The sequence below is a fragment of the Equus przewalskii genome, chromosome 27 (assembly GCF_037783145.1).
Source record: "Equus przewalskii isolate Varuska chromosome 27, EquPr2, whole genome shotgun sequence".
Taxonomy (NCBI): domain Eukaryota; kingdom Metazoa; phylum Chordata; class Mammalia; order Perissodactyla; family Equidae; genus Equus; species Equus przewalskii.
In genome coordinates, this window is record NC_091857.1 from 38,467,388 (window position 1) to 38,491,054 (window position 23,667).

Below are 23,667 nucleotides of genomic sequence, written 5' to 3' on the forward strand. Positions count from 1 at the left end.
ACCGGAAATGCCCGCAGTAGGATTCTCTGAGTTTCTGCAGCGGAGTGGCAGCGGTTGCTAGGCTTGTGAAGAGAGGCAGGGGCGCACCTGGGGCATGGGGTGGGGGCTGCTGCACGGTGATGCGTGAGGAGCTGAGCTGCAGCCTGAAGAACAGCTCAGATGTCGCTGCAAAACACGGTTTGCTAATTGGAATCTGCTTTGGCCACAGCCATCCCTGGGGGATGGGGGGGTGTCTTCCGGGCCCCCAGGTGAAGTTTGTCATAGCTCCTGGGTGGTTGCCAGGCTCGGCATACACCCTGCTCAGAGCCTGTGATGGTCGGTTATTCTGTTTTATTATTTCAGAAACAGACCACTTGGCAAATGGAGAGAGGCTTTGGAGGAGTCATGGGGACAGAACCTGACTGGAGGGGGAACTGGAGACGAGCCAGAGTCCCCTGGGCACCCCATTATCTCTGGGATTTGAGGATGAAGGCTGAGTCACTGTTCACCATGTGTCACCAGGGCCCAGCACGGGCTTGGCTCGTGGTCCCTCCGTGTTTCGTTACCACTGGCTTCACTGGCTGACCACTGACAGGGCCTCCGCAGGAGACCAGGGGACGCACCTGTAGGTGGACAGGGTGGCTCCGTGACTCATTGTCCCTGGGGAACCATGGGGCGTCTCAGTGAGAGGGTGTCAGGAAGGGCCTGTCACAGGGCTTGGGCTTGGCTGGGATCTGAGACGGCTCGAAGGCGGCGATGTTTGTGACTAATTGGAGGCTGTCGGAGGCCTGGTGAGACTCTGCCTGGGTAACGAGCATCCCTCATCAGCAGGAGAGGAGGCAGCTGGGTCTTGCAGGTGCACAGCGACCCTGCTTCCGGGCTCAGACACCATGACCAGTGGCCCTGCTTTGCCTCATCGCCTCATGACCTGGAGCATCCTGTCTGGGCTTGGCGTTCTGGGAGGTTGTTTATGTCCAAGAGGAGAGCCTTGTGGCCTGGCCATGAGGGCCAGATCCGTTCCAGACGCCAGGGGCCACCGTGTTCTTTCTCACCACACGTGAGTCTCTGGACTGACACAGACTCTGAAAAGCCCATTAACCGTTCGCACGTGGTCGTGGGGTCGTGGTGATCTGTTAGTAGCCGTCACCTCGGAGGAAATCTGTCCTCGGCCCCAGCACTCGCCTTCCCCATGGCTTTGAGAACAGCAGGCAGTCCCCCCAGGTGTGATGGTTAATGTCATGTGTCACCTTGACGGGGCCGTGTGCCTGATTGTGTGGTCAAAGGCCAGTCTAGATACTGCTGTGAAGTTGTTTTGTCAATGAGATTAAGATTTAAGTCAGTGGACTCAGAGGAGAGCTGATGACTCTGCATAACGTGGGTGGGCCTCACCCAATCAGTTAAAGGCCTTAAGAGCAAAGACTGAGTTTCTCAAAGAAGAAGGAATTCTGTCTACGTCAAGACTGCAGCATGGAAACCCTGCCTGGGTTTCTCACCTGCTGCCCAGTGGAACTCGGACTCGAGACTGCAGCACCAACTCATACCTGAACTTCCAGCCTCCTGGCCTGCACTGCAGACTTCAGACTTTGGCATGAGCCAAATCCTTACCATAAATCTCATGCTGTATCTGTCTGTCTGTCTATCGATGTATCTATCTATCCATAAGAACATAATGTGAGCAGAGTTTAATGAAATAGAAAACAGCATACCCTGGAGAGGGGAGAACATTGCCAAAAGTGGATTCTTGAAAAATCTAATAAAATTGATAAACCTCTCCAGGTCAATCAAGGAAAAAGGCAAGGGGACATAAGTAAAGATTAACAAGAATGAAAAAGAGAACTAACCACGCATGCTCACAATGCTCAGCAGATTAATCAGAGTATATGATGAGAAACTGCTGGCTGATAAATTTGAACACTTAAACGCAAAACAAAATTTAAAAAAATAGGGAAAACTACAACTCGCCATAAGTGACTCAGGAAAAAAATAGAAAAGGAAGTCCCATAACCATTAAAAAAAACTGAATTGGTAGAAAATAAGTCTCTCCATAGAAAACATCAGGCCCAGATGTTTACAGGTGAGTTTCACCAATATTGAAGGAATAGTTTCAATTTCATAGAAACTCTTCCAGAGAAAAGAAAAATAGAAAAAGTGCCCCCATTTTATGAGGCAATCATAACCTTGCTATCAAAACCAGATCAGGACAGTTCAGGGAAGAAAAGTTAGAGGCCAGATGCTTTCAGAGCATAGATGCAGAATCTTAAACATAACCGAGCAAAGGGGACCCGCTGGCTGTCTCCTAACACCCCCCGGGAGGCAAGGCTGGGCTCAGGGTCCCCCACCCCAGCATGGTGGGAGCTGCGGCAGCTCTGGCTCTCAGGCTGACCTGCCCGGCTCCCAAGGGGCTGTGCCTCCCCAGTCACTTCCCGGGAAAGACAGGTGGGAAATGTGGGGGAGTGAATGCCCTTTGGAGCAGATTTGGCCAATGGGAGCCAGGAAGCAGGAAGGGACCAGCAGTTAAATTGCTGTTCTGAGATGCACCACTGTACCAGCCGTGCTCTCATGAGGGGCTGTGGCCAGCTCCACAAAGCATCGGGTTATACTATATTAGATGTTACATTATATGATATTATGTTATAATATATCACATTATGTTATATTATGCTACAGTATATTATATTATGTTACATTATATCATATTGTATTCTATTACGTTACATTATATTACTTTATGTTACTTTACATTGTGCTCTCTTTGCATCCTTCCCTTCCTCGCTTTACTTTTCCCCTCACTTTTGCCTCCCTGGGGTCGCACCTCCCACCAAAGTGTTAACACCCACACTTTGCCTCAAGCTTGGTTTTCTGGGAAGCTTAGGATAAGAGTCAGCTGGGCTTATTCCAGCAATGGGAGATTGGCTAACATTAGACAGTGAAGTCATATGGTTCACCATCTGAACAGATCAAAAGAGAAAAACACACACGATCATCTTAATAACGCAGAAAAAGCTTTAAGAAGAAAACATCCACATAACAGCCAAAGGACCGAGCGGATTTGGTTTGGATCTTGATTTGAACAAGTCAACTGTAAAAGGATCGTTTGAGACCCTCAGGAGTGTTGGTAGGGGTCTAGGTTTTAGATGATGCCAAGAAACGGCTATTAATGCCGTCAAAGATGAAATAGAATTTGTGCTTTATAAGGAAATGTTCCCATTTTTAAGTACTGAAGTGTGTAGGGGTGAAATGACATGAAGTCTGGGCCTTGCCTTAGAATACTTCAGGAAAGAAAAAAGACAGATGAAGCAAAATGGGGCCAAATCTTCATAATTGTGGAACATGGCTGACGAGTATAAGGAGTTCACTGTACCATTTTCTCTCCTTTTGAGAGTGTATGAAACATGTTGTAATAAAAATAAACTCAACGAGATAGCACTTTACTCCCATGGCAAAAATTCCTGAAAATACCAAGCGTCGGTGAGCAGAAGCGGGCGTCGCCGTCGTCCGCGGCCTGACGGGACCCAGCGTGTAGTGGAGCAGAACTACCTCTATCTGTCCAGCTGAACTCGTGCCCCTCAGGCAGCGTGGGGAGGGTGTCGGCGGGGTCTCCTGATGACTTTGTCCCGGAAGGGGCTGGCAGAGCATGGCTGGCCCCTCGCCCCTTTCCGAGGGCTGCGGTGGGGTGGGCAGTGGGCCGTCCCATCAGCCTGCTGACCACATGCAGATGGAGAGTCAGGCGAGGGCTTAGCCCAGGCACATTCCTGCTGACCCACAGCAATGCCCGCCGGCCTACACAGCGCGGATTTGTGGGGGAGCCGCCCTGGGCCCTGGAGTGGAAAATCAGGGTGCTGGGGCTTTGTGACTGCGCCGGCAAACTGCTGACGTCACGGGAATCCTGTTGATAAAGCAAATACCGGCCTTTGTGTGAGAAGGGCTGGCACTGAGCTCGCATGCAGCGGAATGCCAAATTGCTGAGAACAGGCTCACGTGGGCCCCGGGGGGAACAATGCAGAGGGGACAGCGCATCTCACAGGGATCATCCCCAAGGCCGCATTTCCTCTTCCCACAGGGCTCTGCGAGGGTTTGACAAAAACTTCCTGACAGGTCACCGTTTGCTTAGATATCAGAGAAAGATGATGTTAGGGACTGTGCCACACTCCCCCAAACACACACACCACACAGAGAGACACATACACGTGTCCATCACGCATACACATGTACATCATGCACACACACATGCATACAAACAGACACAGACACACACTGAGCCTGGCCAGGGGGCCTGCCCTCACAGCCCCGGCTCCCCAGGTCTCTGTCCCCCTGGTCCCTTCACTCTCTCGCCCTCCCTCCCCAGCGCTCTGCCCATCAGGCGGCTTTCAAGGCCCCTTGGCCGCCCCAGCTCATCGTCCCACCTTGGGGAGCCCCTCCTCCCTCTGCCTCAGTCCTCCAGGCGTGTGACATACCCAAACTCCCCCATGACACAGGTTCCATTTGGGCAGCAGTTTCCCTCGAATTCATGGGTGGCCTCCGTGTCACACAGGCACAGCAGGACCTCACCAGACGTCTTGAAATAAATGGCATCATCTATGCATTCAGCTCCTTCTCTTCATTTTGGGAGAGATGCCTTTTTTCTGTTGATCTTTAGGCAGCTCATACTTCTCTTCAACCTGCCATGTTGGGTGAGCCTGTGGCCACCCTGGGCTCAATGAGATGTGCCAGGCCCGGGGCTTCGCTCAGGAGCAGACTACCCAGCTGCAGTGTCCACAGTCTGTCCTTGCAGCCTCTGGGCCTGGGTGGCAGGGCAGAGGGAGCTCGGGGTGTGTGTGCGGAGGGTCAACCATCTGCATGGAGCCACGCGGGAGCCTGGCTCTCACTGCCTCGCCGAGCCCCAGGCCGTGCAGGCTCCTGGGGATACCTCACTGTCACTTCCCGGTCTCTCATTTGCAGGAGGCAGCTGTCTCTGCAGGCCCCTCCCCACCCCACGCCAGCGTCACCCCCCTTCAGGCCCAGGTGGCCTCATCGGTTGGGCAGGGGCCCCTCTCGGGGCCAGTCATGCTCCCTCCAGAGTCTTGGTTTGGGGCATGGGTGGAGGGTGACAGCGACTCTCCAGGAAGCCCAGGGTTGGGGAGCTGTGTGCAGGGTGGGGTGGTGGGAGCAAGAGACGGTGAGTGAAGGTCGCCCACATGCCATCTTCACACAGATCCCGGGGAAGGATACCAGTCTCAGAGGCACCAAGTAGCGCCTGGGGCCAACCAGTGAGTGAGCACTTGTTCTCACTTGGGCCCTGCGCAGGGACGGCCTTCTGCCCCCGCCCTTCTCCTCCCTGCCCACCTTGGGCCTGGTCTCCCCATGCTCCCTGCACCCCCCCCCCCCCCAGGTGAGAGCTCCAGGGCACTTCCTGACCTTGCCCTGCACAGACCTGGCCCAGAAGTCAGAGACACACACCTGGGCATTTCTTCCCTCCCTCGGCTATCCTGGGGGTGGCCTTGGGGTCAGCACGGCGGCCTGAGGTGTCATGACTGGGCCAGGTGGGAACACCTCTGTGAGGGTCTCCAGGACAGGCAGGAAGGATGGACACACAGCCAGAAACACAGCCTGTCCTGGTCAAGGCCCAGTGTCTGGGCATGCCCAGGGCGGTCAGACTCACGGCTCAGCCAGAGGGCACCGATCTGAGACAGGGGCATCTTTGTCACAGAGAGGACCAGTGGCCGTGCCTGACGCCTGGCACCCAGGACCCCAGCCTCTGGGGGCATCCTCAGCCAGGCCCGCCCCTCATCATCTGATGAGTATGCTTTTGGAATTTTGTCCCTTCATCTTCTTTCAAGTACCCCTTTTGGTTGGCTCCCAAGACCCCGATAAACAAAACGGGGAAGACCCCTCATCTCTGAGACAGCCTTTAATAAATACTCGGGATTTGGTTAGATTATGGGTATTTTCCCCCCACTTTTAGATTTATTTGATTTGTTCAAATTCCGAACAATGGCAATGTATCACTTTTATAATAAAAATGTTATTTAAAAGAAAATAAAATTCACAGGGTCAATGGTCCCATCGGCTCTTTTAAAAACTTACTTCAAAACACCTTCTTGAAAAAGCATCTCCTTGTCAAAAAGTCAGCTTTTGCATGTGGGAATCATAAAAAAGACAATACAGAGGGTTGTGGATGCCAAGGGACATTCAGGAGCGGGCGGTCCTCAGAGTTCTAGTCAGTGCGGAGTGTTAAGGGCCCTGGGGCTGGAGCTGCGGCCCCAGGCTGCTTTACCCCACTGGGAGGCACTGGAGGGGTGGCACCTCAGTCTTCTGACATCCTGGGGTGGACTCTTGCCTCATGCATCCTCTCTTCCTGTGGGTCCCAAAGCTGCTGGTGACCAAGCAGATTGCAGCCCAAGCCTCACAGAGGCAGGGCTGAGATCCGAGCCAGGGGGCCCTGAGAGCGCTGTCCACCCCAGGCCTTGCTGGACAGCTTCTGAGTGGGGCGTGTGTGTGGCTGGCTTCCGGTCTGCCTTGGGCAACCAGGGAGTCCAATTCACCCTTGCAGACCTGAGCTGCAAGAAGCTTCTGGAATGCTGACAAGCAGCCCAGAGGAACCCAAGCCAGCTGCATACCTGGTGCATTTGACGCCCAGAGCAGATCCCTTTTTGCACACTCTACCCTCCACATGGCAAAATTATTTCTAGTACAATCACGGAATAATCACGATTTTCCTGACTTGTTCTTAAAAGCAAACAATTAACAGTAAAAAAAGAACATGCTTCAATCTTAGAGGTATTCGAATTCAGTGAAGTATTTCATGTGTGAACTAACGTTGGCACTGAGACGATGCACCTCGCAGTTTGCACTTGGTTTCACAGTTTCAAATTTTAAACACGCAATAAAAACTCCAAGAAGTCACACAGAACAAGAACAGAAATAACTCCAGCTTGCAGTCTTCACGTGGGCTATTGTTGATTTGAAATCTCCTGTTTAAGCCCAGGAATACGTCCAACCTCAAGAGCGGGGGGTGAGACGCGGCCCCGGTGAGCCAGACCCCTCCCAGACTCGGAGCCGCGCTCCAAAACACGCACAGGGCGGAGTCCGCCTCGGGGTGGGGGTGGGGGGCCAGCTGTGTGACGGGGGCTGTCTGGATGGGTTCCACCTCGCAAGTGTTTATAGAAGGATAAGAAAGAAAACTCTGCCTATCTGAAGATTACATCAATGCAGTCGCTCCTCACTGTGCGTGGATTCTGTATCTGAGAGCTTGCCTGCTGTGCCGGTCGGCTCAGGCTGCTGTAACATACCACGCGGGGCGGCTTAGACAACAGACATTTGCTCTCGCAGTCTGGAGGTGGAGGTCCGAGATCCAGGTGTCTCAGGGCTGGTCACTCGGAGGCCTCAGTCCTTGGTGTGCAGACGCCGTGTGCTCTGTGTCCTCACACAGTCTTTTCACGGTATTTGAGGATCCCTGGTGTCTCCTTCTTGTAAGGACGCCGGTCCTATTGGTCCAGGGCTGACCCTAACAGCCTCCTTTAACCTAACGACCTTTCTAAAGACCCGTCTTCAAACGCAGTCACGTTCTGAGGTGCTGGGGGTCGGGGCTTCAACACGCGAATTTTGGGTAAGAGACAATCCAGCCCACACCACCCACTCGCTAAAATTTATTTGTGACCCCAACATCGATCCTCACGGCCCTTTCACAGTCATTCACGGACCAGAGTGGTCGAGAGGTGGAGAGTTTGAGTCACTCGATGTGCTCGTTCCCAGCTGAGGAGGGACAAGGTGACCCTCCCCCTTCTTGTTCCAGCTCCCGCTGTGAACAAGGGTCCTCTGCGCAGTCTACGTAGTGCCACGTTTTTCTCATTTTTGTGCTTTTTCTCGGTGATTTCCACTGTTTAAAATGGCCCCCAGGTGCAATGCGAAAGAGCCGTCTCATGTTGCAAGAGTAACAAGGCTGTGATGTGCATGAGGAAAAAAATACGTGTCCTGGATGACCTGCGTTGAGACGTGAGCTACAGGACCGCTGGCCTGAGGTCGGTGTTGGTGAATCAACAGCATGTGTGAAACTAGGTGTCTTTAAACAGAAACACGCAACGATACACATCTATTGTTGGGCTGACAAAAGTATTGTAACCAGATACTGGCAGGAACCTGATGCATGTTTCCTATGGGCGACATGGTTCAGTCGCCGCTAACTCCTTGTCCACAGCAACTTTGTAGCACATTACTGTGAACAAGGAGAATCGGCAATAGTGTTTATGCAGCTACTGCTTAGAACTTTGACAAAAGGGGAGGCATGTTTTGCACTGACCTACTCAGAATTGACAGTGCCTGGGGATAATGAAAAGTATGCAAACTTTTAGGTGGTTTTCTCGTTTCTAAATCTCTGCAGACTGCACCCCCTCAGTGCACCGCCAACAGCTCCTTCTGCACCATCATGGCTTTGAAGTGACATCTTCAAAGTGAATTCAAGGAGGAACACAGGCACAGAGCAAAAGGGTCTTGTTTTTCCAGAATCCAGGTGGTGAGGGGTGGGGCTAGGCTGAGGCAGGGGTTCAGGTGAGGGTGAATTTGCACACATGTGTTGAAAACAGCCCATCCCCCACCGATTCCCATCCCTGCAGCCTTGGTGCTGGCTCACTCTGAAGGCCACCCCTACAGGCCCGGCCAGCTCTGCGACTGGTGCCACCACGCCCCACGGAGGTCCCTGTTCCCCATGGTCACAGCACATGGGGTTCCCAACCCTAATAAGGGCAGGCGTGTAAAGGGTTTGAGTGACTGCCTGGGCACCCCTGCACGACTGAAGGACCTTGGTGGTCCCTTGGGTGCCCTGAACCATGTGGCCCATAGGATGAGGTTGTGCCCAGCCCCAAATTGGCACGTCAGCTCATCCCTGCCTGCAGTCCCAGCCTGTTGCAACGACCACATGGAGGGCCAGGTGTAGGGGGAGGAGAGTACGGCACTCCCCTTGGTGCCAAACGTCAGGGGACACCACAGAACGCAGTCCTCAGGATAAACCATGTCTTAATGCAATGTTTCAAAAACTTGAATGCAAAAAATCTGCGATGAATAAAATATCAAAACTTTAAACAAAGACAGAATCAGTGCTGCTGCCCTTTCCTTCTGTCTCAAGGTCTTGTGTGGCTCTGCCTAGCCCCGACCACGCCTGGCCCTGTGGGACCCTCTCCACAGAGGCCCCAGCCAGCTTCCTCCCGTTCCCTACGCCCAGGAGCAGGCAGCCAGCGCTGGGTGAGGCCACCCACCACCCCGCCCACAGCCCCACCACTGTTCTCCCATGTTGAACCCCGGCCGGGCAGGCGGCTTGTGTCGAAGCCCCCTCCCTTTCCTCCACTCTGAGTGACCCGGGCAAGGAACTTCAACTCTCCAAGCCCCAGTCTCCTGGTCTACAAAGTGGGGGGATGTTGGGACCTACATCCCCTATAGGGCGGCTGCGAGGAAACCCGCAGAGCACTGCCTGGCACAGGCCTGGGCGGGGAAGGCACCCTCTGCTCCCCGCGGTGGGATTATCTGCACCCTAATTTGGCCTTTATTTCCTGAAACTCTGGGGAATCACTCCTTGAATTTGTAAACCTGCAGGACAAAGGATGGCATTTCCAGATTTTTCAGGGCCCTTTACCACCCGGCTGGTGCTCTGCCCGGAGCAGGTGCTCAGAAACACAGGTGGAAAGATTTGATACCCAGTACTGCTAGTCAGGGAGGAGACATGGGAGGGAGGCTCTGAAATTCCCACTTTGACGCTGATTCCTTTTTAGATGTGTCAGATACGATCTTACTTAAATACCGGGGAAGTCTGTTCTTTCCTGACCAAGTCCAGGGGCTGGAGATAAATTTGCAAAGATCCCTGAGTGTTTTGAGGATGCATTCATTCCACAAACGCGAAGCAGATGTGGTTCGAAGCTGTGCTTCTGGGGCCTGGGGAGGCACAAAGGTGAGTAAGAACCTTCCCGCTGTCTGGATCGTGCACTAAAGAAGCCGTTCCCTAAGGGCCGTGGGAAGAGGTGCTTTCCTAGTTGCGGTGGAAGTTAGAATAATGCTCCCCAGAGGCCAAGCTACTGGAAAAGATCAGAAACCTTAAAACTGGGAGTGCCCTGACCGGTGGCAGGTCCACTCTGGAAATGCCTCCGAATAACTGCACGGGGCCACAGAGAGAGGGGCAAAAGTCGCCAGGCCTTGCCGACAACAGTGACCACGGGGACCAGCTGCAAGCCTGACAGGAGCACGTGGTTTAAGGACCGCGGTGTCGTCCATGGAGGAGAGGATGACTGTTGTGGGGACGACGCTCAGGGTGAGCCGCACGGAGGAGAGGCCAGGGTGCGGTTTTCCAGGTTTGGAAAGCAACCCTGCCTCCTGTGTGGGCGCACACAGACCCTGAAACAGGGCTCCCCTGGAGCCGGAGCTGCAGTGTTTTTTAGTTTCTTCTCCTACTTTCTGTCTTTCCCAAGATTTTTACAGTGAGTGTGTGTGATTTTTGTAATCAAGAGAAAGCGATTCTGTTTTGGAAAACGATGCACCCTCACCTGTGAGATTAGGGGACCACTCGTCCAGCCTCTGTGCCTCAGTGTCCTCTTCTGTGAAACAGGGGTGCAAGTGCCCACTGGTCAGGTGGCCGTGGGATCACACAGGACCGTGTATGCAGACAGCTGGCACGTAGCGCCCTCGCCCAGTAACGGGGAGATGGAAGTCTTTGCCGTTCCCCCTGGGCGAGTTGAGGGGGCAGAGCCAGCAGAGAGAAGCTGCTTGGGGATGTCTGTCCTCCCTGTGTCCAGGGCTCCCTGCCTGTCAGTGCTGCTGCCCGGGGCCGGGAGGGGCGGGGGCTGAGCCCAGCCCACGTTTCTGCTGACTGGACAGCCTCCCTCATGAGCTCACGCTTTCCAGAGAAATCCCCCTAACGCCTCTATTCTGTCGCAGGCGTATATAGGGAGGGCCGGCATCCCAGCTCCTCACTGCGCTGCCCAGAGGCCCCTGCCCTGACTGCCCTCCAGCCCTGGTCCCTGCAGCCAACGCCCAACATGGACATCGCTATCCAGCACCCCTGGTTCAAACGCGCCCTGGGCCCCTTCTACCCCAGCCGGCTCTTCGACCAGTTTTTCGGCGAGGGCCTCTTTGAGTATGACCTGCTGCCCTTCCTGTCCTCCACCATCAGCCCCTACTACCGCCAGTCCCTCTTCCGCACCGTGCTGGACTCCGGCATCTCTGAGGTAAGCCCCAGCTGCTGCCAGAGGGAGGGCCCGGGTCAGGCTGGGCAGGGAGCGGGACCTCTGAGGGCTGGTCCCGAGCAAAGGCACCTGCATGCTCGCCCTTATCTCATCAGCTCATGGAGCTGATGGTGATGGCTGGGGAGCCACTTTCCCACTGGACGCTGGTGGGAGGCGGAGTGGCCATCCCCCCAGCAGCCTGAGTCTGGCCACTGTCTTTCCCTCCCATCATGACCCGCATGTGGTCCACAATGCACCAACCACTTGCTGGAAACCCCAAGAACGACCCCGCTAAGGCAGGTTGGACGGGAGGCGTGAGCTTTGTGTTCGCAGCTGTTGGCCTTCCCTCCAGCAGGAGGCCGGGGCTGGGCGGTGCTGGCGAGGCCCCAGGGGAGGGCCTCCTATCTGAAGCCCTTCCGGCCCATCCTGCAGAGCTGCAGAGAGAGCTCCTCCCAAGTTTGCCCAGGTGCCCAAGGCCGGGCCCAAAGGGCAGGCAACCAGGCCCCCAGCCTTCCCTCCCCAAGCCGCTTGGTCCAGAGAGCCAGAGTGCTAGTTCTCACCACTGCCTGAAACACTCAGGCCTGCCCAGAGCTGATGCAACACCAACCAACTCCATGGAGCAAAGGAGCCTAAAGGAATGTTCCGAGCGAGAGAAGTGACAGGGAGGAGCACAAAAGCGCTTTGTGTGCAACGCAGCCAGCAGCCCTGGGCAGGCAGTCAGGCAGTCCCTGGGAAAGACGGCCCCGGGTTGTTTATAGAGAGACGAGGTGAAGCTGAGGGCAGCACCGTTATTCCAAGTGCCCAGTCTGACCAGCCAGCCAGCCAACCCACAACCTGCCCGCCAACCATAACCAGCCAGCCAACTAACCCATGGTCAGCCCCCAACCATTACCAGACAGCCAACCAACCCATAAACAGCCTCCCAACCATAACTACCTAGTCAACCAACCTATAACCGGCCAACCAACCATAACCAGCGAGCCAACCAACCCATAATCAGGCTCCCAACCATAACCAGCTAGTCAACCAACCTGTAACCAGCCACCCAGCTCATAATCAGCCCATCAACCCATTGCCAACCATCCAGCCAACCCATAACCAGCCAGTCAACTCATCACCAACAGGCAGTCAACAGACACCCACTGCCTTCAACCCCAAGATTCTGGTCCGCAGTCCTGAGTCCTGGGTGGGTGCCTCTGTCTTCTGGGCATGTAGAAAGAGAGGCTAGAGTGGTGACCTGCAGCTTCTGTTCTAATCTCTGGGGACTGAGCTACCGGTCACTCCATGTGGGCCACTCTGGCCAGCCCTGCAGAGCCGTGGCCCCCGGGAGACACTCACACGAGCGTCTGGGTTTCAGGTCCGGTCTGACAGGGACAAGTTCGTCATCTTCCTGGATGTGAAGCACTTCTCTCCCGAGGACCTCACCGTGAAGGTGCAGGAGGATTTTGTGGAGATCCACGGCAAACACAACGAGAGGCAGGTGAGTCCCGGGCGAGCGCCCGCTTCTGGAGGCCCAGGGAAGCTCTTGGGGCCCCAGATCTGGCCCCCTCCTCCTGGAGGGAGGAGCCACACCCACTTAAGCAGGGCCACCTCCCAGTGACCGGGGAGGTCACTCTGAGCCCTCCGCAGGCCCGGGCAGCAGGGCCAATGGCTAGTGGGGGCCTGACGGGACCGCCACTCGGGCACTGCTTGGGCTGTGGGATTAGGAAGGACCCTGCAAATGCCCAGCGCCACGGTGGCGGGCTCCGAGCCAGCGTAGGTTTTCACATAAACCTAACTTGGGACGATGAGCCGTGCCGATGGTGTGGCCAGCATTTACCAATGCTCCGAACGCTCTGTGTGTGCTGACACAGCCGCCTCTCAGTAGCCCTTCGAGACAAGCATCCCTATTATCTCAAGTTGGCAGGTGACAGAGCCAGGCTCAGGGAGGTCCCACAGCCAGGACAGGGTGGGGCGGCTTCTCAGCCGGCAGTCAGAGGCCAGAGTTTTCTTTTGGTGGCTGGAGAGGTTGTTCTTGTCGGGGGTGAAACCCCAGCTCCATGTCTGCTGCCCCTCATCCTGGGCCCCCTAGAGCTGACCCTATTGTTTTATCCAGCACAGCCCTGGGACCACCCCTCCTGATCTCGGTTCTCCGTTCTCCGACCTTCTACCTGGAGGCAGAGTTAGTTGGGTCCAGTCAGAGGCTGAGGCTGGGACTAGGGCCATGTAGGAGGAGGGGACGCTCTTTTGCTCATGCGTGGCTTTCTGACCCCATTAAATGGATCACAGGGCCCCTGAGCCTGAGTAATCTGGGCAGGTCCCAGGTAAAAGGAACACCTGCCCCAGGCGCAGAACCATTCAGAAGATTTTGGAGAGAAATTAGTCTGAAGAGCCACCTCCACGGCAGCGAGGGCCCCGGGCAGGCCTGGATCCCCCGCACAGGGATGGGGGGAGGCCTGCCTGGAGGAGCCCTTGCCGCAGCTCCAGCCTCCCCACCTCACCCTCGAGAGCGCCATGGGTTTGACCCTTGTGCGGTCCAGGAGGGCCTTCTCCAAGGGGGGTTGGTGGCCGCCCGCTGCAGTGGCGTCTCTGATGGTGCCATCCCTGTCCCCTCCCCAGGACGACCATGGCTACATTTCCCGTGAGTTCCACCGTCGCTACCGCCTGCCTTCCAATGTGGACCAGACGGCGCTCTCCTGTTCCGTGTCCGCGGATGGCATGCTCACCTTCTCTGGCCCCAAGATCCCGTCCGGCATGGACGCCGGCCACAGCGAGCGAGCCATCCCCGTGTCTCGGGAGGAGAAGCCCGGCTCTGCACCCTCGTCTTAAGCTCGGCCTCAGCCTTGGCTGCCACTCGCTGCTGCCCCTGCCACCCGCCCATCCGGGAGACCCCAGAAAGTGGGGCATCTGTCTTCCTTTGCTTTCTTCTTTTTCATTTCCTTTTCCTCTTCTCTGAGGGAACGAGGGTTTGATGGAGTAGCCAGAGATCCTGGGGCCTCTGCCTGAGGTGCTTTGCCCTCAGGGAGACTTGGGTCCCAACACCAGCCAGTTGTGGAAGTGAGGGCCATCCCAGTTTCTTTAGACCACAGCCCTGTCCTCCCGGGGGATGCAGGCTGGTCTTGGTTCTACTGAGGGGTCAGAAGAAGAACGCCCCCTCACTGAGCATCTCTGGACGAGCCCTGGGTCTCCAGGGCCAGCCAGGGGCATCCTGACCCTTGGCGGCGGGCGCCTGCCTTGAGGCTGCGCAGAGCACCCCGCCTACATTCCCCGGGCTCCGTGAGGTCCATCTGGCAGAGGCTCCGTGCGTGCACCTGGGTCTCGGCAGCCCGCTTCTCTCAGACCACCTTCCCTCCCACTTCCTCCGTGTAGTAATGCTCTTGGGGTATCTGGTCACCCAGGAGAATGCAGCCCGTGGCAGTCAATAAAGAGCAGGTGACAAAAGCAACTTGCCGTCTGGTGGCCGTGCTGTCTGCATCGGGGGAGTTTGGAGAACAATGGAGAAGGGGCGACACCACTCATAGTGGGGGTGCAGGGGGGCGCGCCGAGGGGAGGGAAGGACACTGGGGAGCGTCTGTCCCCGTTCCACCCCAGCCGTTGCAAAGTGACTGGGTCACTTCCTCGCTCCCAATCCCAGCGTCCCCTGACCTGGGCAGGCGCAGGAAGGAGAAGGTTTTCTTGGACTGTGAGGGATGGAGAGAGGAGGGAAAGGACGGGAGCAAGTGGGAGGCAGAAGACCGGGGCTCCCTTCTCTAGCCCTGTGTGGGAACTGGGGTGCCAGCCAGGCCCCACCACCCTGACTGCTGGCCTCCCTCTGGGGGCTTCTCTCCTGGCTCCTTGGGGGCTGCAGCTGAGGAGCTGCCCCATCGCTCCGAAGGGATGAGGAGGGGCGGGCAAGCGTGGGCAGAAAGTGTCCACCTCCATCAGGCGCCACGCCCTGGGCTCCCCGTCGGGGAGGTGCCCCTGCACGCTGCCTCCACCTCTCTGGAATGTCACAGGCCCTTGGGAGCTTCTGGCCACCAGGGCTGGGCATCCCTGACCAAGAGAGGGAGGCCTTCTCACTGTCGGCCCCGACTCCCCGAGCTGAGGAGGAGAAAAGGCCTGGAGGCCCGCAGCCTCCACGGGGAAGCCGGCAGGTGGCTCAGCCAGGGGCCCTGCCAGCTGCACAGTGACCATGGAGAGGGCAAGGTGGGTGGGCAGATGTGGCCTCCAGGAGTGGCTGGATGGGTGCTTCTGGTGTGGTCAGGCCATGTAACGGGCTTTCTCCCGTGGAATGGAGGCCAGGGTGCTGGGGACCCTGATGGAGCTCAGCAGATGGCCCTTGGGGTGGCGCCCACACTCCTCCTGAGAGAAACTGGACACCAAGAAGGGAGGACACAGGAGAGAAGAGTTTCCGACAGTGAGTCCTGCTCCACGTGCAGTGAACAGTGTGCCGTTGTTTCAATTTAAGTGGAAAGCAGTGCACACAAGCAGTGCGCGCGCGCGCGCACACACACACACACACACACACACACCGTGTTTCTCCTTCATCACTCTGGGTTTGGCTCCCCTCTAGAGAAGGGTCCTCACTCTGTGGGAGGTCCCCAGACTCCCTCCCACCACCGCCCACAATCTCCTTCCCGCAGGAAGTCCCCCCAGCCCCTCTCCCGCCCCCCGGGGCTGTCCTGCCATTTCAACCACATCAAAAGAACTGGGGGTTCTCTGTGGCTGGCGGCAAGAAGGACCCCTGCACTTTGGGGCTAGGGCTGGATATCTTGGAAAATCAGAGTCCCTGAGGCTTCCTGCCCCTCCCGATCCACCTCAGACCGGCTGTCCTTAGAAGAGGCGCTCACTTTCGCACAGCCTGGTGCATCATTGCACCAGAAGTCTGGTGGCCTGGGGTCCTGTGGGGTCTGGCTGCAGCCAGAACTGAGCCTTATAGGTTAGATGCTGATGGTCTTGTGTTCACTGCAGTTCTTGCTCAGGCTTCGTAATGGGCTGAGCCGTGTCCACCCTAAGTTGAAGAGCTAACCACCAGCACCTCAGAAGTTGACGGTATTTGGAGATGGGTCTTTAAAGGGTGATTAAGGAAAGTGAAGGTCATTAGGGTGGGTCCTACTCCAATCTGACTGGTGCCCTAATAAGAAGAGGAGATCAGGACACGGACACACACAGAGGGACGGCTGTGTGAGGACACAGGGAGAAGACGGTGTCCACACACTGTAGGGGAGGAAGACATTTCTTCTACCTTCTCTGGGTTCGTCTGGCCAGAGAATGAATTAAATTCACATGAGACAGAATAGCAGGAGAAAATTAAACAAAGCTTTATGAGGACCATGGCCCAGGGCCTTTCTTCCAAAAGGAAGAAAGGGCACCGAAGAAGTGGAATGCACAGAGTGGTTATATCCCCCCAAACAGGATATTTCACATATGATTGAAATGTCCCTCCCACAATAGTCACAAGATTGCCCTGTCGGCACAACGCTTGATGGACACAGCAGGTAGTGGGTCTGCTGTCTCAGTGGGCATAGCAGGAGGCAAGTCTATTGTCTGGAGCTGGGTGGTCACAGGTGAGTGCAGCAATCAGTTCCCAGCCTAAGGAAAGGTGCTTAATCCTTAAAGAAATGCCAACGTTGGGAGGGGGAGGGAAGTCAGTTACAGGAGGTTACCAGACAAGCACAATAAACAAATGCAGATTTAAGTCCTTCCCTACCCCATTGATTAAGAGTTTCTAAACATAAGGTCATCTCCCCTTCTTCCTGGTACAGAGGGAGATATCTTTACAGATGGAGAGTTCCTTTACAATGTATATGTCTCTTACAAAGGGTAAGTAAATTCTGCTTTTCAGTTGCTTTCCTGCCTGCAAAGGAACCAGCCTCAAATAATCCTCATGCCAAAGAGACATATCTTGGGGTAGCCAATTCCAATCCCCCACAACACCAAGGAGAGAGGCCTCAGAGGAAGCAGCCCTGAGACACCTGGATCTCAGAGTTCCAGCCTCCAGACAGTGAGAGAACAGACGTCTGTTGTCTAAGCCTCCCCATCTGTGGCATTTGTGACAGCCGCCTGAGCTGACCAAGACAGCCCTGAGGACACAGCCTTTGGCTGGCTGGGCCCTTCAGCCAGGGGTGTGCGGTGGTAGCTCACGGAACCCTGAATCCTGCTTCTTGAGGATTTGCAGGGAGCGCTGGGGCCCAGCTCAGGCAGGGGGCCGAGAGGTCGTGTCAGAGAACCTGCCCCCCAAAACCCCCCATGGCAGGATTCCCCGAACTCCTCCGCTGCACACATCGGCTCTTCCTGCTCCTGGGGTACGATAGTCATCAGAGGCTGTTGACCGTGGCACTCCCATCCAATGTGAGTCCCACAGGCTCTTGCAGGAAGAATTTCTGAACCCAGAGGAGTATCAGCTCCCTTCCCACTCCTTTCAAGCCCCTCTCTGTCTGTCTATTGCAGGGCCTGGAGCTCTGCACCTGCGCCATTGCACAGCCTCCACTGACCTGCGTCTGTGTCTCTACCGGCCGGCCCCCCCTCACCCTTGCCTTGTCCACCTCTGGTAGCATCTCTCCTTGGGAACACTCCCCAGACAGTCCTGGGCAACCGTAGCCTGGCCCTGCCCACTCTAGGACATGTGGGTGTCCCCACTTCAGAAACCATAAAGATGGGGTTGGCCAGCATCCCCAAACCTGCTGGCCCGTGGGACCCCCCCGCCCCCCGCCAGAGGGCTGTGCAAATACAGATTCCTGGTCCTCACCCCAGATCAACCAGATCGGAGTATGCAGGGCTGGAGTCCAGGAGTCTGTGCTCTCAGCATTTCTCCAGGTGGTGCCTACCACCAGGCAAATTTGGGAAGCTCTGGAATAACAAAGGCTGCTTCCATGGGTGGGTGGGTGAGTGAAGGGGGAAAGTTCTCCTGAAGCTGCCTTTTCTGCCTCAGTGTCTCGCTTCTAGGTCTCTAGGTGGGCCCCTCTCTTCCACCAAAAATGAGACTTGAATGTACGTACATGGAGCAAGAATGATCCATGTCCCTGTGGGGACCTGGATTTGGCCAAGATATGTCTCTTTGTCATGAGGATTATTTGAGGCTGATTGCTTTTGATAAATTGGGACAGGGAAGGAGGCTCTGAGGAGTGGAACTTGCTTGCCCTTTGTTAGGAGACATTTACATTGTAAAGGAACTCTCCATCTGTAAAGATATCTCCCTCTCTGTACCAGGAAGAAGAAAGGAGATGACCTTGTCTCTAGAAACTCTTAATCAATGGGGAAGGCAAGGACTTAAATCTGTATTTGTTTATTGTGCTTGTCTGGTAACCTCCTGTAACTGACTTCCGTCCCCCTCCCAATGTTGGCATTCCCTTAAGGATTAAGCATCTTTCCTTAGGCTAGGAACTGATTGCTGCGCTCACCTGTGACCACCCAGCTCCAGACGATAGACTTGCCTCCTGCTGCGCCCTCTGAGACAGCAGACCACTACCTGCTGTGTCCATCAAGCGCTGTGCCCACAGGGCAATCTTGTGACTATTGTGGGAGGGACATTTCAATCATATGTGAAATATCCTGTTTGGGGGGATATAACCACTCTGTGCATTCCACTTCTTCGGTGCCCTTTCTTCCTTTGGGAAGAAAGGCCCTGGGCCATGGTCCTCATAAAGCTTTGTTTAATTTTCTCCTGCTATTCTGTCTCATGTGAATTTAATTCGTTCTCCAGCCTGACAAACCCACATTAGGTAGAGGAAAAGTCTTCCTCCCTACCTCCCCATCCTGGGACCCTGTTTTCATCTTGAGCATCATCAGTATCAGCAGCAGCAGCATCAACATCAGCAGCAGCAGCAGGGAAAGCATTAACTGATCATCTATTGTGTGTTAGCATCATGCCAGCCACACTGGCAATGCCCATGTGGACCGCCCAGCAGCCTGCAATGGGCTGCTCTGTTAGGGAGGAGATCTGGGCTTGGAAGCTGAGTCATTTTCCAAGCATTCCCCATGGGTGAGGACCTGGCCAGGACCCACCCTGTCTGCTTGACTTAAGGCAGCATTCTGAACCCCTATAGGGGTGGGTATGACAACCCGTACATCAGGAGGCACTGAGGAAGCCAGGCTGGTCCTCTTCTGATGGTGACTTGCCGTGTGACCTTGGGCAGATTTGTCAGCCCCTCTGAGGATTAGATTCCCATCCTCGTCAGTTCAGGGTGGTGGACTGGACGCTCCCCGGGGGCGTCTAGCCCAGAGATGACCATCTGCAATCCCAAGTCTCAACACCAGGTGGCAGCAGAGGCCTTGCCTTGGCCTCCAGGACTCATGGGCTGGAGGCGCGAGCTTGTCTCAAAGGTCACCTTCACGGGGACAGACCGCGGGAAGCAGCTGCAACACAGCTGCAGAGGGCTGGGCTCCTGTGGGCTGGGTTGGCAATGCAGAGCTCTGGGAGACCCCACCTTGACCCTAGGGGGCCGGTGTCCAGCCCTGGAGTCTGGAACAGAGAGAGAGAGAGAAAGCCACACAGCGGTATTTCTTTACAATAAGCAGCTTTTGTTTCATTTGCTTGTTTGTAAAATCATTTGCAAAAGGAGAAATCACTGCCTGGCAGGTCAGCCCTGTGCTGCCCCCCAGCCCCCGCGCCTGCTCTTCCCCGTGGCCTCTCCCAGGAAGAGCCCGAGAACATCTTCTGCCCTGCCGCCTCCTGCCAAGGCCCTGAGGCCCGTGTGGGGTGGGGCAGGGGAGGAAGCGGCCCTGGGGACGGGGAGCTTGACACAAATGGCAGGGGCCCGGAGTCAAAGGTCCTGCTGGCCAGACACTGCAAGGGACAGGCCCCCGACAGAGCCTGGAGCAGAGGCATGAGCCGGGTCTGCCTTCCGGGGCAGAGCCTGCCACCTACACTCCCCTCTGCCTCCAGAACAGAAGTGGGGACGTAGAAAGTGGGGCAGTGCTCACGCTGGGGGCGGGGTGAGGGGTGGCTTGGCCAAACACTGCAGCCCCCGCATGGGCCCCGTCAGGCCAGCTCCCTGGCTGCCGGGAGCTCTGCTGCCACGGGGTTTCCTCCGAGATCTGGGGACTGAGTCCACACTAGCAGGGCAGGTGGGCAGGCCCCTGGGTGTGCAGGCTGCTGTCAGGAAGACAGAACAAAATGGAAGATGTATGCACACACGCACACATGCATACACACACACACACACAGTGCAACTCACATGCACACTCAAACACAAACACACAGACACACACACATGTGCACAGCATAAAGTACACACACGCACATATGCACACACATATAGGCATACACACGCACACAAGGCTGCATACATGCACTCGGGTATGCACATGTGCGTAATACCCACACACACATGCACACATACACACATGTACACATATAGACATGTTTGTGCACACACACAAGCCTGCAATGGCCACGGGCAAGCTCCAGGCTCTGTTTCCTGACTCTCATTGCCCTGGCCTCCCTCTCTGTCGGATTTATACTTGAACTTGAAAGACACGATCACACAAAGACATTTCCTACCTGTTCTCCGCCTCGAGGGAGCCGTCTCCCTCGCGTGCGGTCAGCAGACCCTTCCACAGGGAGGGGCTTCTGGGGACACCTGACATTCTTTGCGTTGCTCAAAGCACCTGATTACCTTCGATGCTCAAGATTGGCAAGAGAGAGGGTGGGGCAGCGTGCTCAAGGGCACCCCAAGGTCACCGGGAAGGAGCAGTGCGGAGCAGGGGCGGCTCGTTATTCCGCAGAGCTGTCAGCTGCCCTGACGGAGCCCATGAGCATTCTGCCTTGACTCCCACCAGGAGCAGGAAATCAATCAGAAATAATAATAATCTGGCTCAGAGGCGCAGCTTTCCAAAGCCGGAGCAGCCTCTTCAGACAGAATCCTGCTGGTAGTTAAGGGTGGGTGTGCAGATCACTATCGGGGGACATGGGGCACCATCAATGGAGACCAATCAGACCAGGAGGACCGAGGTGGGAGACAGGACACCCCCAAATGCCATCCACACGGCTGCAAGAACTTGGAGGCCGAGGCTGGCCAGCAATGGCTCCCAGAGGGCAACAGAGGGGCTCGAGGCTGGTTTCTCGCCGAAGCCGATAACGGCGAGGTTTGGGGTCAATGTGAAGTTCTGTGCAAGCATCCACGCCTGGGCTCACAGTGGGGCCCTCCGGGGGCTGCCACTCTCCTGCCATTTCCTGTAAACCTGATTTAATTGAGTGATCTGAGGACACGTGGCTCTGGGGTGGGGGGTGCCAGGATGTGACTTCCAGCTGTCTCCTCCTGAGTCCCGTCCTCACTCTCTTCACTGCCTGTTCCTGCAGCCGCAGTACAACGTGTTTCCTGGGACGGGCAGCCCGCGTCCCACAGGGCTGTGTTGGTGTCCTGGGGCTTCTGTGACAGATGACCACAAGCTGGGCAGCTGCGAACAGAGAAACCCTCAGAGGCCAGGAGCACGAGATGGAGGTGTGGACAGGGCCGCGCTCCCTCTGAAGGCTCCGGGGAGGGTTCTTCCTTCCTCTCCCGGTTCCTGGTGCTGCTGCATCTTCCGCTGGTGGCAGCATCACTCCCATCGCTGCCTCTCTGGTCACGTGGCCTTCTTCTCCCTGTGCATGTCTCTTCTCTTCTCCTGAGGACACCAGTCATGGATTTGGGACCCACCCAGACACTCCAGGATGCTCTCATCTTGGTCCTCCCCTTAATGACATCTGTGAAGACCCTTTTTCCACATGAGGTCACGTGAAGGTTCTGGGGTTTGGAACTTTGTCACATCATTTGGGGACCACTATTCTACCCACAGCTGGTACTGACACCCCTGAGTTACACAGCCCTTACCCCCCGGGGCAGTGTCACGTACACCACTGCATTTGTTCCTCGAAAGAAGCCTCTGAGGTTGGCAGGACAGGCACCAGCCCATTTTAAAGATGAAGAAACTGAGGCTCAGAGATGTAGCGCCAGAGTGCGGGAGGCCTGGGTGGGAGCCCCGCTCAGCCACTGGCTGGGCAAATTCAGGTTGATATCATGGCCCACGAGGTGGACGGCAACGTGCCTGAGGTCCCTTTGTGAGTCCTTGATTTTGGGATAAGCGACCGTGAGTGGCTTGTGCTGCATTTGGTGACCTGCCACCACAGCAGGCTGTCCCCGCGTGCTCCTCACAGCCTCAGGGTCTCTGCTCGAGATCTGGCTGTGGCTGTGCCCATTTGGGGTGGTTGGGGGCCCACTCTGGCTCCCCCAGAGCCTAGCCGCATTCTGTCACCAGAGGCCCATGTTTCTGTTTCAGACGTTTCTATGGCAACCCACGATGCCTGCCCTTGGGCAACTCCATGTCTCGTGTCCATCAATGATTCACCCATTAACAGACCCGTGGGGCAGCCACTGACCCGGGGCCACCCACGGAGCCCCAAACACCCCTGTCTGGAGCCATGAGACGCTGCGGGGGCCACTCAGGGAACAGGGGTGCTGCCGTCACAGGTTCAGGCCCCCGCCCTGCCAGCAAGACAGTCCTGGACCTTGAACCTTGCTCAGGGCACCCGGCCCCCAAGGCCAGGTGCCAAGGAGGTCGTGTCCAGGCCCTGGGCACCAGGAGAGGTGGGGGGGAGGGAAGGCCTGGGGGTCCTCCCCAACTCCGGGGGTGGGACACGCCCAGCTAGCTTCCTGAAACGCCTCCACCCTCTGCCTTTGTGGCTCAGAGAGCAGAACCAGGCGCCTCTGGGGTGGGAATTCGGGTGACAGGGGCTCAAGCCCCATGCTTCTGGTGAGAATGGCAGAGAGGGAGGCGGGGGTGGTGTGTGGTTTCTGTGAGTCCGTGTGTGTGTGGGGTCTGAAGTCACTGCGTGCCCTTAGACACTGCTTCCTCCCCACGTCCGGAGGACTCGGGTGTCGCAGGGTTGGGCGCGTTGTGGGGGGTGGATCTGCCCATGGGGTGAGAGGACATCTCAGGATGCAGGTCACGACCTGCTGTGGGAGAGCAGAGAACACGCCCTCCAGGCCCCAGGCCGTGGCCCATCTTCACCGAGGACCAGGTCCTTGCCTTTGGCCTGGGTCACATCAGCCCAGGCTGGATAGCCATGGGGATGGACAGCCACGGACACCCTGGGGATGCAGTGACTGGGCCGTGGCTCGGGGAGGCCCCAGGAGGGCAGAAGGGGTGGTTCTGCCTGTCGAAGTAAAAAGATGGGGAGTGGGGTGCCCACAGCTTCCCTTTGGTGAGGGGTTGGGGCCACCCTGTCGTTCTCCCCCTCGCTCTGCTGGGGAGCTCTCCCTCCTTCTCCATGGCCCCGGCTCAGCCCACCTCAGCGCTTCCCACCCCCCTGCACCCGGGAACCCCAGGGAGCGTCCACACGTGTCTGGATCCCAGAGCCTGGGGCTTAGTGGTCTGCCTGGCGGAGTAAGGTGGGGGCTTGGGGAGCTGGAAGAGCCCCTGGTGAGTATGAGGCTGGGGTGACTTCTCTCCCGACACTGAATGTGAGGACACCACAGCTGGGGACACTGAGTCACAGCCCCAAGGACCTTCCTTCTGGGTGCCCCCACTGGTCACTGAGGAGTCCTCTCCCTGAGATCCCCCGGACCCCCAC

General features: G+C 56.4%; 2 protein-coding genes across 4 annotated transcripts in view; both read left to right on the forward strand.

The window, feature by feature from the left end:
• The window catches only part of LOC103545475 (cystathionine beta-synthase-like protein), a 41,093-nt gene extending 37,683 nt beyond the window's left edge, over window positions 1-3,410 (forward strand). For all 3 annotated transcript variants that reach the window (XM_070597610.1, XM_070597614.1, XM_070597615.1), the window contains one exon: window positions 343-3,410. In XM_070597610.1, coding sequence (XP_070453711.1) covers window positions 343-344 — 2 coding nt within the window. In that variant the 3' untranslated portion in view covers window positions 345-3,410. The remainder of the gene's footprint in view (window positions 1-342) is intronic.
• A 4,115-nt stretch (window positions 3,411-7,525) lies between these two features.
• Window positions 7,526-14,583, forward strand: CRYAA (crystallin alpha A). Its single transcript, XM_008532348.2, has 3 exons — window positions 7,526-11,162; window positions 12,517-12,639; window positions 13,758-14,583. Exons 1-3 carry the CDS (start codon window positions 10,974-10,976, stop codon window positions 13,965-13,967), a joined length of 522 nt encoding a protein of 173 aa, XP_008530570.1. The 5' UTR covers window positions 7,526-10,973; the 3' UTR covers window positions 13,968-14,583.
• Window positions 14,584-23,667: the final 9,084 nt, after the last annotated feature.